The sequence below is a fragment of the Morchella sextelata genome (genome assembly GCF_020137385.1).
Source record: "Morchella sextelata strain SCLS chromosome Unknown scls_17, whole genome shotgun sequence".
NCBI classification, from domain to species: domain Eukaryota; kingdom Fungi; phylum Ascomycota; class Pezizomycetes; order Pezizales; family Morchellaceae; genus Morchella; species Morchella sextelata.
In genome coordinates, this window is record NW_025408632.1 from 642,578 (window position 1) to 664,209 (window position 21,632).

At 49.2% G+C, this 21,632-nt stretch overlaps 4 protein-coding genes across 4 annotated transcripts; 1 reads left to right on the plus strand and 3 right to left on the minus strand.

Moving 5' to 3' along the window:
• Nucleotides 1–1,899: 1,899 nt before the first annotated feature.
• Nucleotides 1,900–3,783, minus strand: H6S33_004294 (uncharacterized protein; the record flags this gene model as incomplete). The annotated part of the gene is made up of 3 exons (XM_044835639.1): nucleotides 1,900–2,853; nucleotides 2,949–3,597; nucleotides 3,671–3,783. The coding sequence occupies 3 exons, from the start codon at nucleotides 3,781–3,783 to the stop codon at nucleotides 1,900–1,902; spliced, it is 1,716 nt and encodes a 571-aa protein (XP_044691032.1).
• A 591-nt stretch (nucleotides 3,784–4,374) lies between these two features.
• H6S33_004295 (uncharacterized protein) lies at nucleotides 4,375–6,336 on the plus strand (the record flags this gene model as incomplete). The annotated part of the gene is made up of 1 exon (XM_044835640.1): nucleotides 4,375–6,336. One exon carries the CDS (start codon nucleotides 4,375–4,377, stop codon nucleotides 6,334–6,336), a length of 1,962 nt encoding a protein of 653 aa, XP_044691033.1.
• A 1,270-nt stretch (nucleotides 6,337–7,606) lies between these two features.
• Nucleotides 7,607–12,550, minus strand: H6S33_004296 (uncharacterized protein; the record flags this gene model as incomplete). Its single annotated transcript, XM_044835641.1, has 4 exons — nucleotides 7,607–7,678; nucleotides 7,733–11,721; nucleotides 11,781–11,880; nucleotides 11,936–12,550. The coding sequence occupies 4 exons, from the start codon at nucleotides 12,548–12,550 to the stop codon at nucleotides 7,607–7,609; spliced, it is 4,776 nt and encodes a 1,591-aa protein (XP_044691034.1).
• Nucleotides 12,551–19,005: 6,455 nt separating this feature from the next.
• Nucleotides 19,006–20,349, minus strand: H6S33_004297 (uncharacterized protein; the record flags this gene model as incomplete). The annotated part of the gene is made up of 2 exons (XM_044835642.1): nucleotides 19,006–19,241; nucleotides 19,293–20,349. 2 exons carry the CDS (start codon nucleotides 20,347–20,349, stop codon nucleotides 19,006–19,008), a joined length of 1,293 nt encoding a protein of 430 aa, XP_044691035.1.
• Between the last annotated feature and the right edge of the window lie 1,283 nt (nucleotides 20,350–21,632).

Genomic DNA, 21,632 nt, shown 5'->3' on the forward strand with positions numbered 1-21,632 from the left:
CTTTCTATATGAAGGAATGAAGATGGGGAGAAGACACTGTCTTTAATATGCGGTGGCTTCTCCTGAGCTCTGAAATTACAATGATTGCCCCGTATTTTGTTCTGTAACCGTAATTTGCGTATTATAACTATTAGGTTGTGAATTTTTCTCGTAGACGCGTTTCTAGTGAGTGACAATATGCGATGAAGCAACGATGAGACACGGTATGATAAACTTCGTCACGGTAAATCATGCTGCTGCGCGCGTGTGACAACCAGGCTTAAACCATACCGGTACCTGTAAGGCCACAATGGCGCAGCACAGTCTTGAGGATCCAGAAAAACCATGTATCTACGCAGCCCACTCTTTTATTTGAGCTTCGAAACCTGTAAACGAGCAATCTGCCGTCTCCCACCGTGCGCAATCCAACACATCGCTCACCACCATTCGAATTCGCATTCTATCTACAGTACACACCAGTCGTCATTAATTGAAAACCCATCCAGATAACAAAGAAAGAAATCTCACACACACCCAATCCCCAATCCCCCCATCCAGTAACCCATCCTCATCCTATCTCCGATTCCATCCCACCCCCCCACCACACCTAACGCGTCATACCCTCCTTCTCTCCCACCGGCACTCCGCCCCTCCACAACCCCGCCAAGACACCTCAATACCGGGTGATTTCCCATGACGCACTACACCCACCACCACAACCCCAGCCGCAACCGCCGAACCCTAACCCACCACCCACCCCTCAACGAGAAAAAAAAAAAAAAAAGAAAAAAAAAAGGTGCGCGACGCGGCCGCGGCGGCCCCCACGCACGTGCCACGGTGGCCAGCCAGCAAAGCTAAAAAATCTCCTCCCCCTGTGCCTGCTGCTCAGTGCTGGAGCTGGAGCCGAGCCGAGCGAGCGAGCAAATCGGGGGGGGGGAGGGGGGGGCGGAATGTTCCACGACGCGTTCCATGAGCCTCATTCGCCACGATCTGCGCTAAGCCTATCTTTAGTTTGGGGTATGGGGGGTCATGGGTGCTCACTCGGTTTTGATTGCTAACAGCCTTTTATGGGGGGGGGATTCGGCGGGCGGTGGTTAAGCGGTGTGTAGCAGTGTAGCGCCTGGCGGTATCTATCGTGTGGTGGTCTACCTAGAGTACTACCGCGAACGTTATCCCCCCCTCTGACAGCGCCCTCGGAGATGGCTAAACGAGCGTCACACCTTACGGGCAGTATGTTTGTTTGGTTGGCCCGTTCAGGGGTTTTTATCAGGGACGGCCGGCTGAGATCACGCAGAGGTACGTACTTAGCGGGAGTGATTCCGGGATAAGTTTGGTCGACTGTCGCTTCTTTTGCGCCAGCTGGTCCAAAGTGTAAGGACACGGTTTGAGTCACGCGCCAGAAGACAAGTATACTCTATTATAGATATTATAGACTCACTTAAATCGAGAGCTGAGAGCTACTGAGGACCTCTGAATCATCGATTACACTCATCTATGCTTGAAAGATACTTTTTGAAAGATACTCTTACACAAAGTGTCCGGATACAGCTGTACGGATGCTGACCAAAAGAAGGAAGATACTTTCCTGTGGGCACGAGACCTAGATACTGGCAACTATGGGTCATATCCATTTACGAGTCAGCCAAGCTGATGAAATGAGTCAAGCAATATACGTGGTGGAGATGGTGGGTGTCCCTTCTGCGGTAGGCGAGTCCGCAGACTCACCCGGCGGTCCCCCTCGCCCCGAGAGTTGCCGCCGCAACTAGAGGATCTATCTCATCACTGCCTTGGACTTATACCAGTCACCATCAGCTGTCTGTTCGGGTGAGTGTCGTCTATTGCACCTGTCACCTGACTACCTAAAGCTACATACATGTGTGTAACTACAAAGACAAAAACCCCAATCCCCATCACACACTCTCACTCGCCCCCCTTCCCTCTCTTCACAACCCAATACTCCTCCCACCTCCTCCCCTCCCACAGCCACCCGGGCACCCAAAACACCCTCCCCACCAGCCCCGTCCCCTCCTTATCCAGGAACCTCTCCCTCGCCACCACCACCCCCCACCCCTCCGCCATCACCACCCCCCTCTCCCTCTCCCCCAGGCCCACAATGTACTCACACTCCCCGCGGCTCACATACTTGCCCACATCCTCCCGATTCATATCATTCATCCCCTGCGGCACCCTCCACGTCCCCTCCCACCCCGCCTCCACAAACTCGCCCGGCAGCAGCCCACGGAACTCCGACACCAGCCACTTGGCCCGCACCCCCTCTGGCAGCAGGTAGTGCGACGGAAAGCGATACCACTCGCCCGCAACACACAGATTACCCGTTGCATCCGCGGGGAGGCTGTTATAGATGGTGAGCGGCGCCGAATACGACGTCGTGACCGCCAGCGTCCTCGACAGCGACAGCAGCGTCGTCAGCGCCACCACCGCCGCCGCCAACACCCTCCTGAGCACCCTTGACGGGAGGAGCGCGCCCACGACGTCGAGCGCGCGGGTGAGTGCGATCGCGGCATTGACGAGCAGCATCGGGTATGCCAGGAACATGAACCGCTCCTCCTTATGGGGCTGGAGCGTAAAGATGGCCAGCCACATGTAGTACGGGAGCGTTGCCGTGATCTCGCGGCGCGTGACGGGGGTTTTGGCAAGGAGTGCGGAGAGGGCGAGCGCGGGGAGGGCGGCGAGCGAGAGCGGGAGGAGGATATTGTGGTTGAGGGTGAGGTTGAGCAGGTAGAAGTGCCATGGCTCGGTGCCGTATATGTTTGGCCCGCGCGAGGCGTCGCTGAACACGTTGTAGAGCACGATGTTGAGCGGGACGATCTCGAGCTTGCGGTAGAAGGCGGAGTCGATGGCGACGATTATGGCCTGTGGGGGAAACACACATATCGATCATTAGCCCACCACTCACTCACTATCCACCACCCAACCACCCGCACCCAACAACACGGGGAAAAACCTACCAACACCCCCACCGACCACAATGCCCCCTTAACACACCTCCCCACGACACCCACCACCCTCCCCTCCACCACGCCCGTCACCAGCGCCCCCAAGATCCACGGCACACACATAACCGCACAAAACGGCCACCCCAGCACCGCGCCTACCGCCGTCCATACTACCCCCTCTACCACCGCGCCCTCCAAGAACCCCGCCGCCGCCATCATGCCCGTATACATCGCAAACGTGCTGGGCAGGAACGCCACAGCGCCATGAAACATGCCCGCGCTCCCCGCCGCAAACGCCAGATACAGCGCGCCCACGCCGCGCCCCAGCCGCGCCGCCACCGCGCGGTACAGCCTGCTCTCCGCGTACGCGCACACGACTGCAAAGACGGCACGGAGCGCATAGAACTCTGCGCGCTTGCCCACGCCCGGCAGCAGCGACACGGGCCGCGAGAGGGCCGAGTGCAGGAGGATGTATGCCCATGAGCGGATGGCGTAGGCCGGCGAGTATTCCCAGGTCTGCAGGCCGTGCGAGTGCGCGAGGTAGTGGGCGGGCTCCCAGAAGTTGAAGACTTCGTCGCAGTCGGGGATTGTCGCGTAGCGGGCTGAGAGGAGGCGTGGGATGAGGAGGAGGGCGAATGCGGCGGCGGAGGTTATGAGGGGACTAGAAGAGAGAGGTATGTTAGTCTCGGTTTGACTCTAGTGGGGGAGGTGGAAGGGGGTGGGGAGGGACTTGCGTTGGTGCTTGGGCGGCCTTTTTGGAGAGGCGGGGGTTTGTGGGGATTGCTGAAGCGGGAGGATCAGGTGCGGGTGTGGTCGCGGGGCGGGTACGGGCCCGCAGTTCGGACATTGTGGAGGTGTGCTAGGCGTGGTTACTGTGCTGTAGAGAGTGTGGGATGTGGGATGTGGGATGTGGGTTTCTCTGTGCGGGTTGTAGAGCGGGGGGAGCGAGCGAGAACTCGAGGGCTGCTGCCATGAGGCCACGGTGAGCTTCAGGGATGCGGCACGCACGCAAACACGCAAACACGCAATCAAGCACGGGCATGCACCCGTGGGACGAGAACAGTGCAAACATGTAGCTATCACAGCATCAGCATCTGACCAGACACAGCGATCGAGCTGTAGTGGAGACCCCCCGCCCAGTTGAGCAAGCCCAGAAACCCGAGTCCCTCCAAATCCCCAACCGAGTCTTGAGCCGTGATGCGTGCTCTTCGTGTTCCTCGTGTCTTGCCTGCAGCCCCACGCTAGCCCAACCTAACCCTTGTGCACGCCTCACCCGAAGCGTCATCCCTGCACACGTCAAAACCCAAACTTTTCTCTCGCTCTGAAAATCCTCAACCCAACTCAGCCCACAGCCCACGGCCCACCACAAACCACAAACAAGAACCACAACAACAAACACAACCACATCCATCGCTACAATCCCAATTCAAACAAGACAATGGAGAGAACAACAACCTCACCGCCCACCGGCGGCGGAATCCCCGGCCTGTTCCTCCTCAGCGACCCCACCACCACCTCGACAGAAGAGACAATGATGGATGCTGCCCCCCCCACCAGCGCTGAGAACACAGACACAGACACAATTAAAACCGAGAAGGGCGATACCACCACCCCCAATCCCAATCCTACTACAACTGCTACAAATGATTCCCTCTCAAAAGAGGACTTCAAGTTCGCCCTCGACCCCGCTGCGCAAACGGGCGAAAAAGCCATCAAGGCCGAGGAGAAAGAGGGGCCGCAATGGCCACAGGAACAGGAGCAGCAACAGCCACAGGAACAGGGGCAGGACAGCCATATGCAGGACGACAGCAAGCCCGTTAAAAAAGAAGAAGAAGAAGAAGAAGAAGAAGAAGAAGACACCGGGCCCCCAGAAGCCGAGACCGCCCTCCACTCCGCCGCCGTCAAGCCCGAGCCCGTCTCCACAGACGACGTCCCCATGGGCGACACCGACCCCGAAGCAGCCTTCCAAGCCGCCGCCCTCGCCAACAAGTCCGAGCCCACCGCCGAGTGGGAGCTCGACTCCGACGCCTCCGATTCTTCCGACTCCGACAGCACCTCCTCCGCCGGCTCCTCCGACTACGACCTCCTCGACCCGTCCTCCCTCGCGGCACTGCTAATGGACGAGGCCTCCGACCACTCCGACACCGACGGCCACCCCTCGCGCTCCGCCCTCAAGACCAAGAACGAGATCCCCGAGTCCGCGCTCCCCATCGAGCGCCCCACCATCACCCTCACCCCCACCCACCCCATCACGCACCTCGGCACCGTCACCACCCTCCTCGGCACCACCCTCCTCATCACCGCCGCCACCCCCGGCGACCACCGCGTCCTCAACGAGTCCTCCCTCCTCTGCACCGCCGACCGCACCATCCTCGGCACCGTCTCCGACATCTTCGGCCGCGTCGAGCAGCCCCTCTACACCGTGCGCTTCGCGACCCCCGCAGAGCTCTCCGAGACCGGCGTGGCCGTCGGCGACGCCGTCTACTACGTGCCCGACCACAGCTCGTACGTGTTCACGGCGCCGCTGCGCGCCGTCAAGGGCAGCGACGCGAGCAACCTGTACGACGAGGAGGTGCCGGAGGGGGAGAGGGAGTTTAGCGACGATGAGGCGGAGGCTGAGGCGAGGCGCGGGAAGAGGAAGGCGAGGGCGGGGGATAAGAGGCGCGCGGATGGAAAGAAGGTGGTGAAGGAGACGGATGAGCCGTATGTGCCGTTGGCGAGGCCCGCGAATCTGCAGGAGATGCTGGCGGGGCCGCCGCCGCCGCCGCCGCCGTCGCGAGGGAGGGGAGGTGGAGCAGGAGGAGGGGGTGGTGGGGGTGGAAGGGGGGGCCGGAATGAGCGTGGTGGCCGCGGCGGGCAGAGGGGCCGTGATGGGCGTGGGCGTGGTGGTGGAGGTAGTGGAGGCAGCGGTGTCGGCCGCCGCGAAGACCAACACCACCCCCAACATCAGCAACAACCCCAACACCCCCAGCACCCGCAGCAGCAACCCTACCCCCCCCAATTCCCCGCGCAGCCCCAATACCCGCCCCAATACCCCCCCCCTCAACAACAGCAACAGCCGCAACCCCAATACGCCCCCCACCACCCGCACTTCCCGCAGCAGCAACAGCAGCACTGGACGCCACCGCCCTTCCCGCAGTTCCCGCAGTTCCCACAGTTCCCGCAGCAGCAGCAGCAGCAGCAGGGCTTCTATCCACAGACGCTCCCGCAGGGCGCGCACGTCAATCCCGCGTTCTTCCAGGGGCACAGCTGGCCGCCGCCGCCGCCACCACCGCCTCAGCAGCAGCAGCAGCAGAGGGTGGATCCAGAGGCGTTTAGGGCGCTGCAGAACTTGTTGAGTCTTAGTAGGGGTGCGCAGCAGGGGCAGGGTGGTCAGGGTGGGCAGGGGCAGGGGCAGTAGGGGCAGTAGGTTGTGAGGATCGGAGTAGGGGGGGGAAGGGGAGAAGGGGGGGCGGAAAAGTGTATTTTTCTTTTTTTTTCTTTTCTTTCGTTTCTTTTAGGGCTTTTTTCTTTTCTACGATATTTGTACTATTTTAGTTTTAGGGGGCGTGTAATCGTAGTGTTTTTGTTTTTTTGCCAGTTTGGGGGCTTTGGGGACCTTTGTGGTGAGTTTGTTTCTGGGTGAGCTTTTTTGTGTGCGAGTTCCTACATACGTGAGTGGGAGTAGGTTAAAAAGGGAAGGCGGAGGGGCGCGGGGTGCGTCGAGTGATACGCCATGATCGAGCACCAGTTGGTAACCCCTCAAGGAATTTTTTATAGGTAACCCGATACTTGCAAGGCCTGCTGCGGCTTCCGATTTATCTATCCATCATCTTGGCGTCGAAAGAATGTACCTACATACAAGTATCCCCCCCGAATTATCATTGGCTGTGCCTGCCAATGGCCTGTCTGTCACGTGAGACCTGCCAATGATCGGCAGACCGGTTACTCCTCGCCACCAAGGATAAAACGGTCTGGCGATGAATTTTAAGTATGTACCCTCCTAGCGTTGCAACGGTACTTAATTCATTGCCAGACCCCCCCCCCCCCCTTTTTTTTTTTTTTTTTTTTTTTTTTTTTTTTTTTTTGTTGGCGAGTAACTGTACAGTACTGTAGTCACCACACGTACCCCCCCAACTACGCGCAGACGTTTGGGGGGGGGGGCACCGTAAGGTTGGAGAGAAAGCTTCGGCTGCGGCGGGGGTTTCGGTCGGTTTTGTGTAGTGGCACGCTATGTATATATATACCCTGACTTGATCGCCAGAGTGGATTCGCCTCGAAGAGATGGCCCGCATTGAACTGGATGGATGGATGGAGGGTGTCGTTCTTATGCGCAGTGGCAGTTACATGGATAGACTATCTCCGTAGCGTCGCGGTGGTTTTTCGAGGTCCGTGATGCGGTCGGCCCCCTCGTCGCTTCGGGTATGTACTTGTAGGGACACCAACCACGTTTACATTCCAGCTTACACGAAACGGAACGGGCTTGCAAAAACAATAAACCACACAAAATCTCCAAACTATCTTTGATTTTGAAAAACACATGTACCCCACGATAATCTTTTTTTTTCTTTCGAGAAGGACAGCAACTAATTCATCTTTTGTGAACGAATCAAAAAATAAACGCAAAGGAAAAAAAAAAAAAAAAAAAACCTAGAAACTTGTCCTAGCTCCAAGCAATTCCATCAACACTACTAATACTTCTCATCTCCCAAGACAGCTTGACGAGCCTGCTCATAGTCCGGGATGATCCCACCGGTGAACACCTGAATCGGGAAACATTAGCATCATAATATGTCACTCGCCCAGATGCAACTTACCTCAAATTGTTTTACACCCTGCCCAGTCAATGCCTCCAACCCTGGAACTGTCTTCCATCCAGCCTCCTCAGCAAGCTTCATAACTTCAGTATGTCTTGGCTTGTATGCCATCTCCGCCAACACTCTCTCCTTTTGGCTATCGGCGGGGTTGGCCTTCAAGAGCTCAGTAAGAATCGCTTTAGTTGCGGCATCAATGGGTTTGTCAGCAGGAACTGTAGAAACCGCAGTAACTGGTTTTACGGAGATAGCCTGTGCCTCATCGAGTGTCTTGACAGCGATGATGTTGTACTCAGCCGGGAAAGCATCGATGATGGGCTGGAGATTCGCAACACTACGATTGATGATGTAAATCGTACTGTAGCGCATGTTATGCAAAGCATAAACGGCCGCTCTTGACGTACCTCCAGCACCGATGACAAGTGCACTGCCTGGGTCGTCGTAGGTGTCACGAACACCTCCCTGGAAAAGGGAGGTCTTGATACCAACCCAGTCGAAATTGTAACCAACAAGCTTTCTCTTAGTCTCCCCACGAGTCTTGACAAGGACTGGGAGAACAGTGTTGACTGCTCCAATCATCTCGGCCTCGGGGGTGATCTCATCAAGAAGTGGCATAATGCTGAGTTTGTGCGGGATCGTAACACTAGCACCACCGAAATCGTCGGCATAGAGGATGGCTCGAGTGGCTTCGTCGTTGACGGTATCGTTCTCAAAGATCTGGTAGTGATGAGGAAGACCCATATCGTGGAACAGGTGGTTGTGAAGGGCGGGACTTCGGGAATGTTGAATTGGCTTTCCGAAGAGGTAGAATTGCTTCCTCTCAATCTCACCCATCAACCAGAGGCCACGATGAATCTCCGACACTGTCAACTGCCCAGGGGCAGCCTTGAATGGGAGTGCCGGGTGTGTAACAGGTGTCAAGAACATATTCAGAATTCTGCTAAGCTTACCCTTCTCACCAGCATTGAGGGCGATGAGACGAGTTGCGCGTGAGCTAGCCCATTCACGGAAATTCTGAAGATCAAAGTTGTCTTGTAACTTGTTTGCTACACCGATGAGTTTGATGACATCTCCGAACTTCAGAGCAGTGTTGAAGATAGATACCCAACTCGCGTTTTTCCAGCGAAGGTGACCTTGGACATCGTGGTGGGATGCGATGATCTTAGTGTGGTTCTTTGAAGCAGTAACCTTTTCGATGATAAGCAAGGGCCACGACATCTCGAGGTCAATATACTCCAACCCCATTCTTATCGCGGTAAGGAAAAACTCTAATGCTTTCTCAGGAGCATCATCGGGGAAGCGTCCACCTTGGCTCACCGTCCTGATAGCAAAGATTGCCGGAAGCTGTGTCTTACTCCTCAGGAGTGCCAACTGCTCCGAGACGAACTTTATTGTTGGAATACCATACTCACCATCAGGATCCTCCAAGAGATCAACTCTGATCTCGAGAGCATCAGCCCCGATGGTGACAGGACCAACAATATCTATAGCCTGCGAGATATCAGGATAAGTCAAGGAAACGAAGAAAGTTCTCTCTCGTCTCAAGAACTTTTCGTGGTAGTTAGCTTTCCCGATGATGACATGGAGAAATCTTGCAAAGTCCGCTTGGGCGATATCTAGATGCTCCGCGCTGACAACTGGGGAGTAGTATTGGAAGTTACTGCACTCATCGTACCAAGGCTTGCGGCGAAGCCATACTTTATGAAGATCTTCCGAGAACGCAGGACGAGTCTTATCAACGTTTAAGAAATCAATGACATTCTCGATATTCCTGTGGATGTGGATAACAATTCCGCCGGTTTGGTGATAGCGTATTAATAGTTCCCTCGCCTCAGGGGTCTCGATGATACCGCCACCACAAGCAATAATATGTTCAATGGGATGTTCGGCCATCTTCCTCTTCAAGAGGTCAAATTCAATTTGGCGGAACCCTTCCCACCCGTCAGTCTTGACAATATCGGGAATAACCCTCCCCTGTTCCTCCTCCATCACTACATCAAGGTCCAAAAGCGGACGTTGCATTATCCTTGTTGCGATATTTCCCATAGTAGTTTTCCCAGCACCCCTCATACCAATGATAATGATGGAAGCGTTGTTCCCCTTTTTAATGATACTGGGTTCGGAATGATCGATGATCTCAGTGCCGTTAAGAGCGACCTTAAAACTGGAAGCCAGGACGTCCCACCATCCAGGCCATGTCTTTGCCGTACACTCCTTTTCTAACACAATGACGGGCTCCGGCGCTATAAGTGACAGTACCGAGAAACTCATTGCCACACGATGATCATCGTAGCAGTGCACACCATCGACGGGGCTCTGAAGAGTACTATAGTCTTTCCCTTCGATCCAGATACCGTCCTCAAGCTCTCCAGCAGTGACACCAAACTTGGCCAACTCGTGGACCATCGCTGCAATCCGATTACATTCCTTAACCCTTTGGTTTGCAATGCCGGTAATATTCGTGCGTTCAGAGCCGACAGCCACAGCAGCAAGGACAGATGCGGTAAGGAAGGCATCAGTCATGGGTTCCATATCTACTTGTGGAATCGGCTTTAGCTGTCCTTTTGAAGGGCCCCGGACGGTGGTAGAGTAATCGGTCTGCACAACCTCGCAGCCCATCGGGCGAAGTATATCAACCGCAAAACGAGCATCACCTTGGAGCGACTTCTTTCCAATGTTGGGAATAGTAACAGTGGTACCGGTGATAGCTGCAATAGCCAATGGGTAGGTAGCTGAACTAGCATCGCTCTCGACGACGTATTCAGAAGGATTCTTGTATGTCCCTTGCGGGATGTGGTAAGTGTATTCCTCAGTCTCAGACTTTGTAACCTCAATTCCGAAAGACGCCATCATCGCGGTTGTCATCTCGATGTAAAGCTGCGAAATCGGCTTTCCGCCCACAAGCGATAATGTGACTGGCTCACGGGCATACGGCGCACACATCAAGATCGAGGAAACATATTGCGACGAGACTGTAGCAGCCAATTCGATCTTTCCACCTGCAAAGCCCGAAGTTGACGGTACACGGAGGGGAAGACATCCTTCACCCTCAAGGTAATCGACTGTGTTTCCGTTTGAACGAAGCGCATTCACGAGGGCCCCGATGGGTCTTTGCTTCATACGGGCGTTACCGGTGAGAACGATGGAGTCGTTTTCAGTTGATGGGGACACAAGGGTAGCAACCGTGGTCAAGAATCTAGCTGCGGTACCGGCGTTTCCGAGGTATAGTTCGTCACCGCATGCTGTGAGCTTACCTCCATTGCCGTTTACAACTAATGTATCGCCATCATCCTCCCAGGAGAATTGCATACCCCCGAGCTTGTAAAGGGCAGTGAGCATGTGCTCTGTGTCATCAGAGTGGAGGAGGTTTTTAATTCGGCAAGTGCCAGAGCCAAGGGCGGCGAGCACAAGAGCTCTGTTTGAGATTGATTTTGACCCAGGTGGCGTGATGCTCAATTCTGGGATGGCTGACTTTTGCGAATCGACTATGACACTGGGTGCCATAATGACTCTGATAGCGTCGTCGAGGACGACGGATGCCTTTCTTTCAAGAGTCTTTCCAATAGCTGTCAATAGAACAACCCTCTTTTTACGACCATCGTTTTTCTTATCTACTCCCATGATTCTAATCATTTCCTCCACTTCACAGTGTTTCCCAGCCGTAAGCTTCTTGACTCTCTTATCATCAAGCGAAGTTGGGAGTCCATAAGCAGTTAGACACTTTGATATCCTCGCGACAGCGCTTGGTTTCAGGTGTCCAAGGTGGCGGGAGAGCTCTGCCTCCTTGATCATACCGATTGCGACACATTCTCCGTGAAGCATCTGGGGGAAGAGAATAGCCTCAATGGCATGTCCGATTGTATGACCAAAGTTGAGGAGGTTACGGAGTCCACCTTCACGCTCATCTGCGGAGACGACGTGAGCCTTGGTACGAACAGAGCCAAGGACAACTTCTTTGAGTAGTTGTTTAACTGATGATAGGCGCGATGGTCCTAGACACGGTTAGGAATACTGAGCTATGTTTAGAATTGACTGCGTGAACGTTGCGTACCCTCCTGAGTAGTAGTGATCTTTGACCTGACAGCTTGAAGTATCACATCCGAACTCTTTTCGAGCTTTGTGAACTCCTCCTCGTCCCAGATGGCGGCAGTCTATAGACGAGCCAATGAGTCATCCTGCAACTGGATAAGAATCGAAAGAGCTTACCTTGATAACCTCCGCCATTCCATTGATAAACTCCCTCTCCGGTAGTGTTTCCAGGAATTGTAGATCAATATAGATTCTCTCCGGCTGCCAAAACGCGCCAATCAAGTTCTTTCCATGTGGCGAATCAATTGCGGTTTTACCCCCAATTGATGAATCCACCATCGAAAGCAGTGTCGTTGGTACCTGAATGAACCTGACACCGCGCATAAAAGTTGCAGCAACATACCCAATCATGTCGCCAATCACACCCCCACCAAGCGCAATGATCACGGTGTCTCTAGTGCATTCTTTCGATAGCATCCAATCCTCAATCTCGGCCTTTGTGACACGAGTTTTCGAAGCTTCGCCGGGAGGGATAGTGTAAGTGAGTAGCCGAGCATTTGGTGAATACTTTTGCGAATCCTGCTCGAAAGCCTCTTCGATCCGTGGAAGGTAAATACGTCCAATATTGATATCGGTTATAAGGACATAGGTTGTCGACTTAAGGTTTTGCAGAATATCTGAGGTAATCTCATGAATGAGGTCATACCCAACCTTAATTGTATCTTTCCCTAGAATTGATACTGTGGCGACTTCCATGGGCACGGAAGTGCCATTAGTTTCGGCGGTAACCATTGTTGTCGTGGGTTAAAGTTTTTTTTTTCCTTCACAGAGGGAGGAAGAAATTTTTTCGTGGGTTGCTGCAGCGGGGTTTTGAGGTTGATGCTGCCTGAGTCACACAATCAGAAATGCAGGTACTTTTTTTCTAAAGAGAAAGGGTCGCCCGGGGTAATTGAATAGGCAATTGCGTGCGGGGAACAAACAACGTACTTAACCCGTAACTAGAGCCAGAGTGTTTTTGCGGTTAATTCGCTCCTGTAGCCCGTGGAATGTACCTGGGTGGGTGTTTTCGGGAGAGGGAAGCAACTGAGAGTAGAGATCGAGAGGGTGGGGTGAATAGTGGGGCAGCAAGATGGACCCTGCTTAAAAGTGGACAAGGGCTGATGAGAACTGCTGTCGCTTCAGTATTTGACATCTCACAATGCAGCTTTTAGATGTCAAGTTGGTTTCAGAATTGTCCACTTAGCTGGCACTGAGTGTACATACTACACCTACCACCGAATCGTCAAATTGCGCTGATTTGTATCTACTCCGGAGAAATTTTCGAGGTGAGGAATTAAACAAATTTAGGTGTAGCGGCTGCTGATTACTGAGCATAAATTTGTCTGAAATATAGGGTTCGATTTAGGCTTTGTTCAGTTTGGTTCCTGATCTACACCACCAATGCGTGAATCACTTGACTGCACGTCTCAACGTCACATCAATTGCTCGCCTTAATTATTTTATCAGCTAATTAACTAAACGGTTAGGATTTTAGAATTAGCCAGGACAGCGTTGTACGAGGGTTTGAGTACGTAGGATTCATTATGAAGCTCGTATACGCGTATACGTAAGCTAGTTCTTGATAGAACAAGATGGGGGAAATTAACATGCATAACGCTTCTATGATCGAATGGTTACAGACGATGAATCGGGAGGGGTTCAGCTATAGCTACGCCTATATATCTCAAACAAGCCCGGGGAATTCAATGCTTCCATAGTCTATTAAGCTTCACAATATACTAACATCTAACACAAACTTAGGAGTAAACATTGAAATTAGGTGATTAGAATATTGACAAGAATATCCTATCGCGATCGCCAAAATGCCACATATATAGATCTATAGACATTACCTCTCTTTACATCAAAGCTAGGGGGCAATAAGATATTGCATCTGAGCCTACAAATATATATAAAGTATATGGGGGGGTTTACTTTAACGTCGGAATGGGTAAAAAAATAAAGCTTGCAGAAGGCTCAGGAGACGCTTATATAAGCCTAAGATAAGGCTTTTATTTGATATAATCCTTTTTTGTAAATAAGCCTACTGCAAGTAACTATAGGTGAAAAGCCTTATTTCGAAATAAGACTTTTTCCATATTTTAAGACTTATGCATTTTTTAAGGCTAATATAAGACTTTTTTCCAGATAAGATTATGTCCTTGGTGGTTCAAAAAAGTAAAAGAGATGATTTGAACCTAGAGCGTTGTAGGTAGAATGTACCTCATGCTACCCACTAAGCTATGGGAGAACTGAAATTTCTTTGCTAGAGGTAATATATAGGCAGGATAGCCGATGAAATGCTAGTAAAATCGGAAATTACAAATCTTATATAAACCTTATTTGCGGAAAAAGTCTTATTTGATAAAAAGACTTATCTGGTATAAAGGCTTAAATTATTTCACAACACTTAAACTAAATTAATGTGTATAGAGACCTAAAGATGTATATAATCCTTTTTTTCGGCAAATGATTAAAAATTTTTAGGCCTTATATGGAGAAAAGGCTAAGGACACAATTTTTCGTCAAAAAACGCTCAAACATGCCTTATTTTGGCGATAAGCCTACTGCAAGCCTTATTATTTTACGCATTTCGACGGTAATGTATCATTGAATTCCACTAAAGGCAGGGCAATATACAGCATTCATTATAAATGTATATTCACGAAGAAGAAAGGCCCCAGCTGGACTATGCGGGCCACCCACTTCTCTCTGTAGAAGAGCGAATTCATATATATATAAGGAATATCGTTCCCAGCAGTACATATGCGCCATGCACACCAAATTAAAGCCAGCTTGATATGTATCAACCAACTTGGAAGATCAATATTACGAGGTGGTGTTTGTACCGAGATCCGGTTTTACTATCTAGATCTTGGTAAATTTTTTATTCGAGGTTTATTGTAGAAAACATTAAAGCCAACCCCCAATGCAAGACCTCTTTTAGTTATTAGTAACTACATGTATGTAGTGCATGTACACATTAATCAGTACGTATATTGTATATAGTACCGTTAAGTAAGTGGTGGACTGGTTTGTCTCGGTTGAGATGAAAAAAGTCCATCACCACATTTTGCAAGTTTATCTATATTATAATGAGATCTAATTATAATATATATACAAGTTTCTAGTTCGTGGCGCCTGAAACTCGAAAGTAGATATTCCCTTTATTGAAACAATTAATCTAGACCCAATAACGTTGATTTCTCTTCTATCGATTGTGTGTTATATTATGTAGACCTTGCAGTAGTTTAATATATATAATATCGATGAGTACGTACTACCATACCACGGACGAGTGATATGCCATGGGGAACTTTAAGAGGAGTGTGACGTTCAGTACATGACGTATACGTATGCTGGAAACCATGCATGACTAAAGAGACATATATAGAGTAGATGAGCTAGATTTCCCAAGTCCGGGCGAATGTTTACCCTGAAACAACTCCACAACCCCACGGACAAGAATATAGCCGAAAAGTTCATTCCCCACATAGACACATGTACGTATCATTGAAAGGTAAGTTCGTATATAACCGAATAGTGTACCTAAGCTGGTATTCAGTAGCATGTTGTGCATGCGGTGGCCATGGTTGGCCATGGTACTTTAATACAAGGTATCGAGCCTAGACCTAGACCCTGGCATAACCTTATATGCTATTTGACGCTAGGACACACTCTAACCTTACAACATGCAACCACTCAACCACCACCACTGAATTATGCTAGAAATATGGTAGGCATGTCTTTGAAGGCTGGTCACTTGTGGAGTAGAGTACTCTAGGTATGTATGTACTGTCAAAAATTTACTGATTTGTCAAGTCACAAGGTGCAGGAAAAGGCTGATCGGACATGTGCTCACGCACACGCATAGAAAGGAATGTAACGAATATCCTGAGGGCGGGGAAACCACTGGCTCTACGCTAGAGGAGAAATATGAAAAGAGAATGAATGTGATTATAATGTAACTTTAACATAAAGAAGATAGATAAGTTTAACATGAATTATCCCCCATCACCACAAGAGTTCTTTCTCGCCATCCCACACCTGGTGGGTTGACAGTTGTCGAGATCGTTGTGGCGCCGCTGATCATCGTCATCGTATTCTACTGACCACCATAATCCTGCCTGAGAAGTTGGTGCGTGTTGTTTCTTGGGGGTTTGCCGAACTCCGCTATTTTTCGCTCCATTGAGATTCCCCTCCTCTGCTTTCTGGTGTAGCTTGATCAAGCTTGGCTTCTTCCTCTGGTACTACTCCCGCCTCTGCCGCCTCCGCAGTCTTTTTCCTGCCCCCGCAACAAGGGATACATCTAGTACAACAAACGAAAGCATAACAACATATTCCAACCCCGACAAGACCAGCCATCGCAACTCCAGCGATGACTCCGCTTTTTTTACTACCGCGACCAGCACCGCCGCCTCCCTTTCGCTTCTCGAGAATATGAGTTGAAGTCGGCGCCGCAGAGCAGTATGAAATGAAGAGGAAGAGGATAAGATTTATGAAAGTCGACAGAATATAGGCTGGTCGGGAAGTCATTTTTAACGAGTGTGCAGCTAATTGAATATAGAGTGACTGTGGTTTTGGTTTCTGCGCGATATTTGGAGGTAGACGTTTGCTCTGGAAAGACTGTTGGTATCGGCCTGCAATGTTGCTAAAGGAGAAAACTCAGGGGAGGATTACAACCTTTTTGTATTCGAAAATGTGAGATTTCCTGTGAAGAATGCAATATCCGGTTTGGGGGGCCCCTTTGGATTTATAGGTGCGACCTTTCGTCAATTCAGCCAATGATACCGTTCGATGACCCCGAGCGCCTCTGCTAAGCCATACATATCAACGACCACTAACCAACAAGAAAAAAGGTTAACAAAAGTAATATATTGATCCCAGTTTACCCCTATGTATGTCAGCAGGAAACGGCACAGGGGTGTAGAGTATGAACCAGGAACCAGACCGCGGATGCATCGAAACGAGACAAAATATATCAGCTACGTCTGGAAGCCCAAAGGAACAATATTCATAAGCCCTATTGAAAGCTTAGTGGAACTTTGGCGTTCAGTTGGAAGAAGACTAAAATCATGTGAGTCTCGTATACAGCCTCAGCCGATAGGCTCACTATAGTAGCCGCATATGTACTTCTACCTATTCGATTATTACGATACGCGCGCGATAGCTTGTGTTTAAGCTGTTTTCTAAACGCTACACATGCATAATATATTTAAAAATGTCAATTCCCAAATCTAGCTATCGATGCGGTCGTATGTGTCCTGTTCATAGCAAGTCAAGCTGCTCGGGCGAAATTGAGACTCTCCTGGGGCCCGGGGTCGATCGCACCAATCATGGGCAGTATAAAAATGAATATGGCCGGACCTTTGCCTTCTCTCATCTTTTCTGCGCGATTCAATACGAAAAAGAGCGCAACTCGCGACTCAGTGAACCATGTGATTACCTAAGCCCTGCAAGTAGGTACAAAAGGCTGTAACATTTTTCCACGCAGTCACAAAAAAACAAAACAAAGAGGGGGGAAAAAACAACATAGGCACCTGATCGACAGCCGGTAGCCGTGCTCAGCCTTGATGCCAAGATACCAACTTCGTGTCACCAGCGAGAAAACCAGTAGAATGGTTGGAATGTCTGCCCTAGCCCTGGCTTATCATATGTATGTGCTTCAAGGCTGCAGCGATAACTAATCGTTGCTACATGATGCGAATATATGTTAAGAATGATTGATCGTTTTGATTATTGGAGGTGTTAATCTCAGTTGTATGTACCAGTACTTAGTATTAACAGTGGTGGTCAGAAAAGTGATGTGAGTCATAGAAAATCACTCGCTTATCTGGCATGATATGCACCAACTCCCTTTTCACGTGCAAGAAGAGATGGCTACATGCATAACACTGTCCAAAGACTATGCAACAAGAATAATGATTCATGTATTTACTGTTGCATAAAATTGTCGAAAGCTAAGGATTGAAATGCTACATGTGTGTTTATGTATATCTCCGTGGATTCTTCAAAACTCTATATAGCACTCACGCGTAGATTTTGTTGTCTATGTATATTATGAGCCCACCACGAGACTAGGGCCTGGGTAGACTTGTCCGTGAAAGAGAAACAAACGAGTGATAATGCATGATTCATCACTCCTTTTTTTTTTTTTTTTTTTGTTTAATTCATTAATTACATGCAGCCTTACGGCTATGCCAATATGATTCATCACTCAAAAGTATATGTAGTTCTTAAGCTTAGGAATAATGATGGTTGAGTATATATAGTGGTTCCTGTACTATGCATTTATATCTAAATATATCCACATACACGTACTTTATATAGATCAATGAGATACTTCTACGAAGTTTAGTACTACATAGCAAAAGTGGATGGAGTTCTTAATTCTTGGTAGGGCTTGAGACTAGCTGATTTGAAGTCTGTTAAAACTCATGAAGTTTATCCTGTTTTGAGGGCTGCGTCTACCTTGATAGACGTGATACCGCATAACCACCCATGAGAAACTACCAATTACTACAGTTGATTCTATTTAGCAAGCCACTTTGGGTAGTTTGATGCTAATATGATCAGCCTCTGAGTATCACGAATAAACGTCGGTGATCATTATGCATGAAGTATGGTGCGCACACTCTTAAAGGTGATGGGGTGGCATACGGAAGATACAGAAGTGGAACAATTGTGGCTGCAATATGGCCTCATGGGCCAATAAGAGGGCCCATTTCTAGCCTTCTGCTGCATCACTGCCATGGCCTGATCAGGTTTGCTTCTTTAAGGGTATAAATGGGTATAATACTGTTCCACTTTGTTTAGTCTTGGCGCTTTTTACATACTAAAATACCGAATTTCAAGCTTGAATAACTTTTTAACCAGGAGAGATATCAAAAATCTGGTTGGTAAAGTTCTTCTTCATCACTAGTACTTCAATTTTACCAACCGGATTTTTCATAATTTGTTTCGTTGGAAAGTTATTCAACCTCGACCTCGCCCCAATTTTTTGACTACCTTTATGATTGGGCGCACCATATCAGGATATAATATTTCTTCACTTCAATCAAACCAAAAATACGGGCGATGAATGAGCAATAACGACACAGCTGTGTCACTCATAATCAATTCATAAGGCTGTCTTTTTGATGCCTCATAAGCCTGTATTTCTTTAGGCCTCTATTCTAAGGGGTGTGGTAATGATTCGTATAGAGTCATTATCTATCTAATATTCTTGCAGAATATTCTTCCACCTCGTCTGAGAAACCAACGTTACTTTCGTCGTAATGGCTATCTGCATTGACATCTCCCCAGGGATTATTTCCAAGAATTTGTATCCTGCCATCACTATCGTCGATACCAGCGCTGGGGTATTCCTGAGTTGGGAGGGTTGTTATAATTTCACTGAATGAACGATGCCCAGAACGGTTAGGAGATAAGTCCCTGGAATAAACTGATCGTTGTTGAGAAGATGTACGAGAGCGTTGGTGGTGGTGATTGTTACCTTCGTGAATGCTTGATGAATTAGATCGAGAAGGAATTGAGTTTTTTGTGTGATCAGAGCGATATCGAGCAAGAATGGCACGTGATAAAGCTAAATGGCGAGGCGACAGCCCAATAACATCTTCTAGTCGTGGGGGAATCTCGTTGAGAAGCCTCCGAACCGAGGGTGGAGTTGGAGTGATATTAGTTGAGCTATCTGGAACCTCCAGAAATCCTGGAGTCCGGCTGGAAGGCGATTCTTTCTCGCGGAATGACGAGTTTTTTTGTGCAGGAGAAGCTGGCGATGCGTAGAGATCCAAATCTGCGAATATTTCACCGAGCCTGTGTTCGCCTGCTCCATCCATAGGCAGAGAATAAGATTCCTGGGCACAGTTTTCCGCATCCGAATCTTGTCCTGACATCGCATCATCCCCAATAGACATTAACTCAGCATCTGCCTGATACTCGAAGTCGTAAACGTCGGGAGTATCATGTGTAGCGCCATTGACCATGAATTCATGCTCAGCAGGAGTATCTGAGTATATCTCCCAAACTGCGTCCTGTTCTCTAGCTCTATCTAGAAGAAAATTCGAACCACCAACGTTAAGTGTCGAAGGAATTAATGTTTCATCATCGGACCCAATAGAATTATTCGTAAGGGTATCCACACTAGTATCGTACTCTCCATCCCAAGAGGCTGACTTTACGCTATCTCCGCCACTGCCCTCGTCACCATCTTCAGAACTGCAATTGGCTTCAGCTATCACAGAGTTCGTATCGCTGGGGTTGATATCTAAGAGTATAGGTCCAAAGCTGAAGTCTGACATTTCGGAAATTTCGTCACTATCAGCTTCACTGAGGGTAGTGCTATCCTCGTGGATACCAAAACATGACGCTTTAGCTTTTTCGGTTATCATTGTGCCTCGTCCTTTTCTAAACGTAACGTTATGATCCCATTGAAGTGGTACAGACAATGTCTGTGATTTTGGGACGGTTGGATATGATTTATGGAGAGTTTTGTTGACTTCTTCGCCGGTTAGGATAATTTGTGTGGGTCTTAATCGAATCATCCCCGCCATGGTCGGTTTGAAAAGATCTAGAGCCTGTTGTAATATGAAGACGTCGGTCATGTGATATAGTAAGTTAAAGACTTAATCGCTTGCCGTTGGTTTTCTATGCCAGTATAATTATATGTAGTGAGTTCGAATGGTTCGAATAGTTCGAATGTTAAATTTCGGTGAGTTAGGGAGTTAGATATATATGCTGGGAGGAACTCAGCATCCTTGTAATTATCCGTTGTCCTCTTGCGCAATCTAAGTGGACAGATTTCATTCATCCGCAGCTGAGGTAACGTTCATCTTTACAAAATCTAGAAATGAGGTTCTTCTATACCGAAACAAAGTACATGTGGTGTCTCTTAGAACCAAGCAACGCACTGTACTCTGAGTCCACGGCCGCCACGTACGTATACGTACTTAATGTATGTATGTTATATACGTACATATACTCTACTATAGAGTACTCTACGTACATGTAAATACATGTAAGTACAATACCGGAAATCGGGGTACCCTAGTTACAGTAGTAATGCCGTAAGGTAAGCAATTTTTTGCTGCTCAGACGCCCCGAAGTTAACCAGTAGTGTTGGGAATTGTTTATTCCTATGAAGACGTGTTAAATAAAGTGCTGCATTTGGGTGGAATTTGTACTGTATGGCGGAAAATAATAAATTTTGAGGGATACTGTATCAATACCATCCCAATACCATACCAATAATTCTAGTATGCCAGAGCGGCCATCAAGGCCGCCCCCGCTTAGTGTGGTCCATGAGTCGAGCCGACGCATAAGCTCGAGCTGGCTCGGCTCGTGGGAGACAGAGGCTCACAAGGCTCGAGCTTTGGTGACAGGCTCATAAGCTGGCTCGAGCCGGTGGTCAATGATACAAAAAACAGGTTATCCTTGCACCAAGTGTAGTAAAAGAGCAGGCGCAGGTTACATATAGGCTTCATTTCATGTAGTAATACCGTGAGAAGGAATTAATTGTTTAACTAAGCATTCAAGTCGGTATAAATCTCCTTTTTGCTTCTCTTATGGCTTCTAGAGCCTACATAGTTCAAGCAAATTAAGCTCGATCCTAAGCTCGAGCCTTAGAGAAAACGGCTCAAGCCGGCTCAGGCTCGCTGGAGGGTAAGGCTCGCTGGGCTCGAGCCAGGTCGGCTCATGGACCACACTACCCCCGCTCTGACCATCAGTAACGCCGCATGCCACGCAATTACTGTCATCCTCATGGCTGTCACGCTGTGACTAGTAGCAGTGTCACATAGTATCTTGTTACATGTTGTAGTATAGGCTTCGTCAGTGA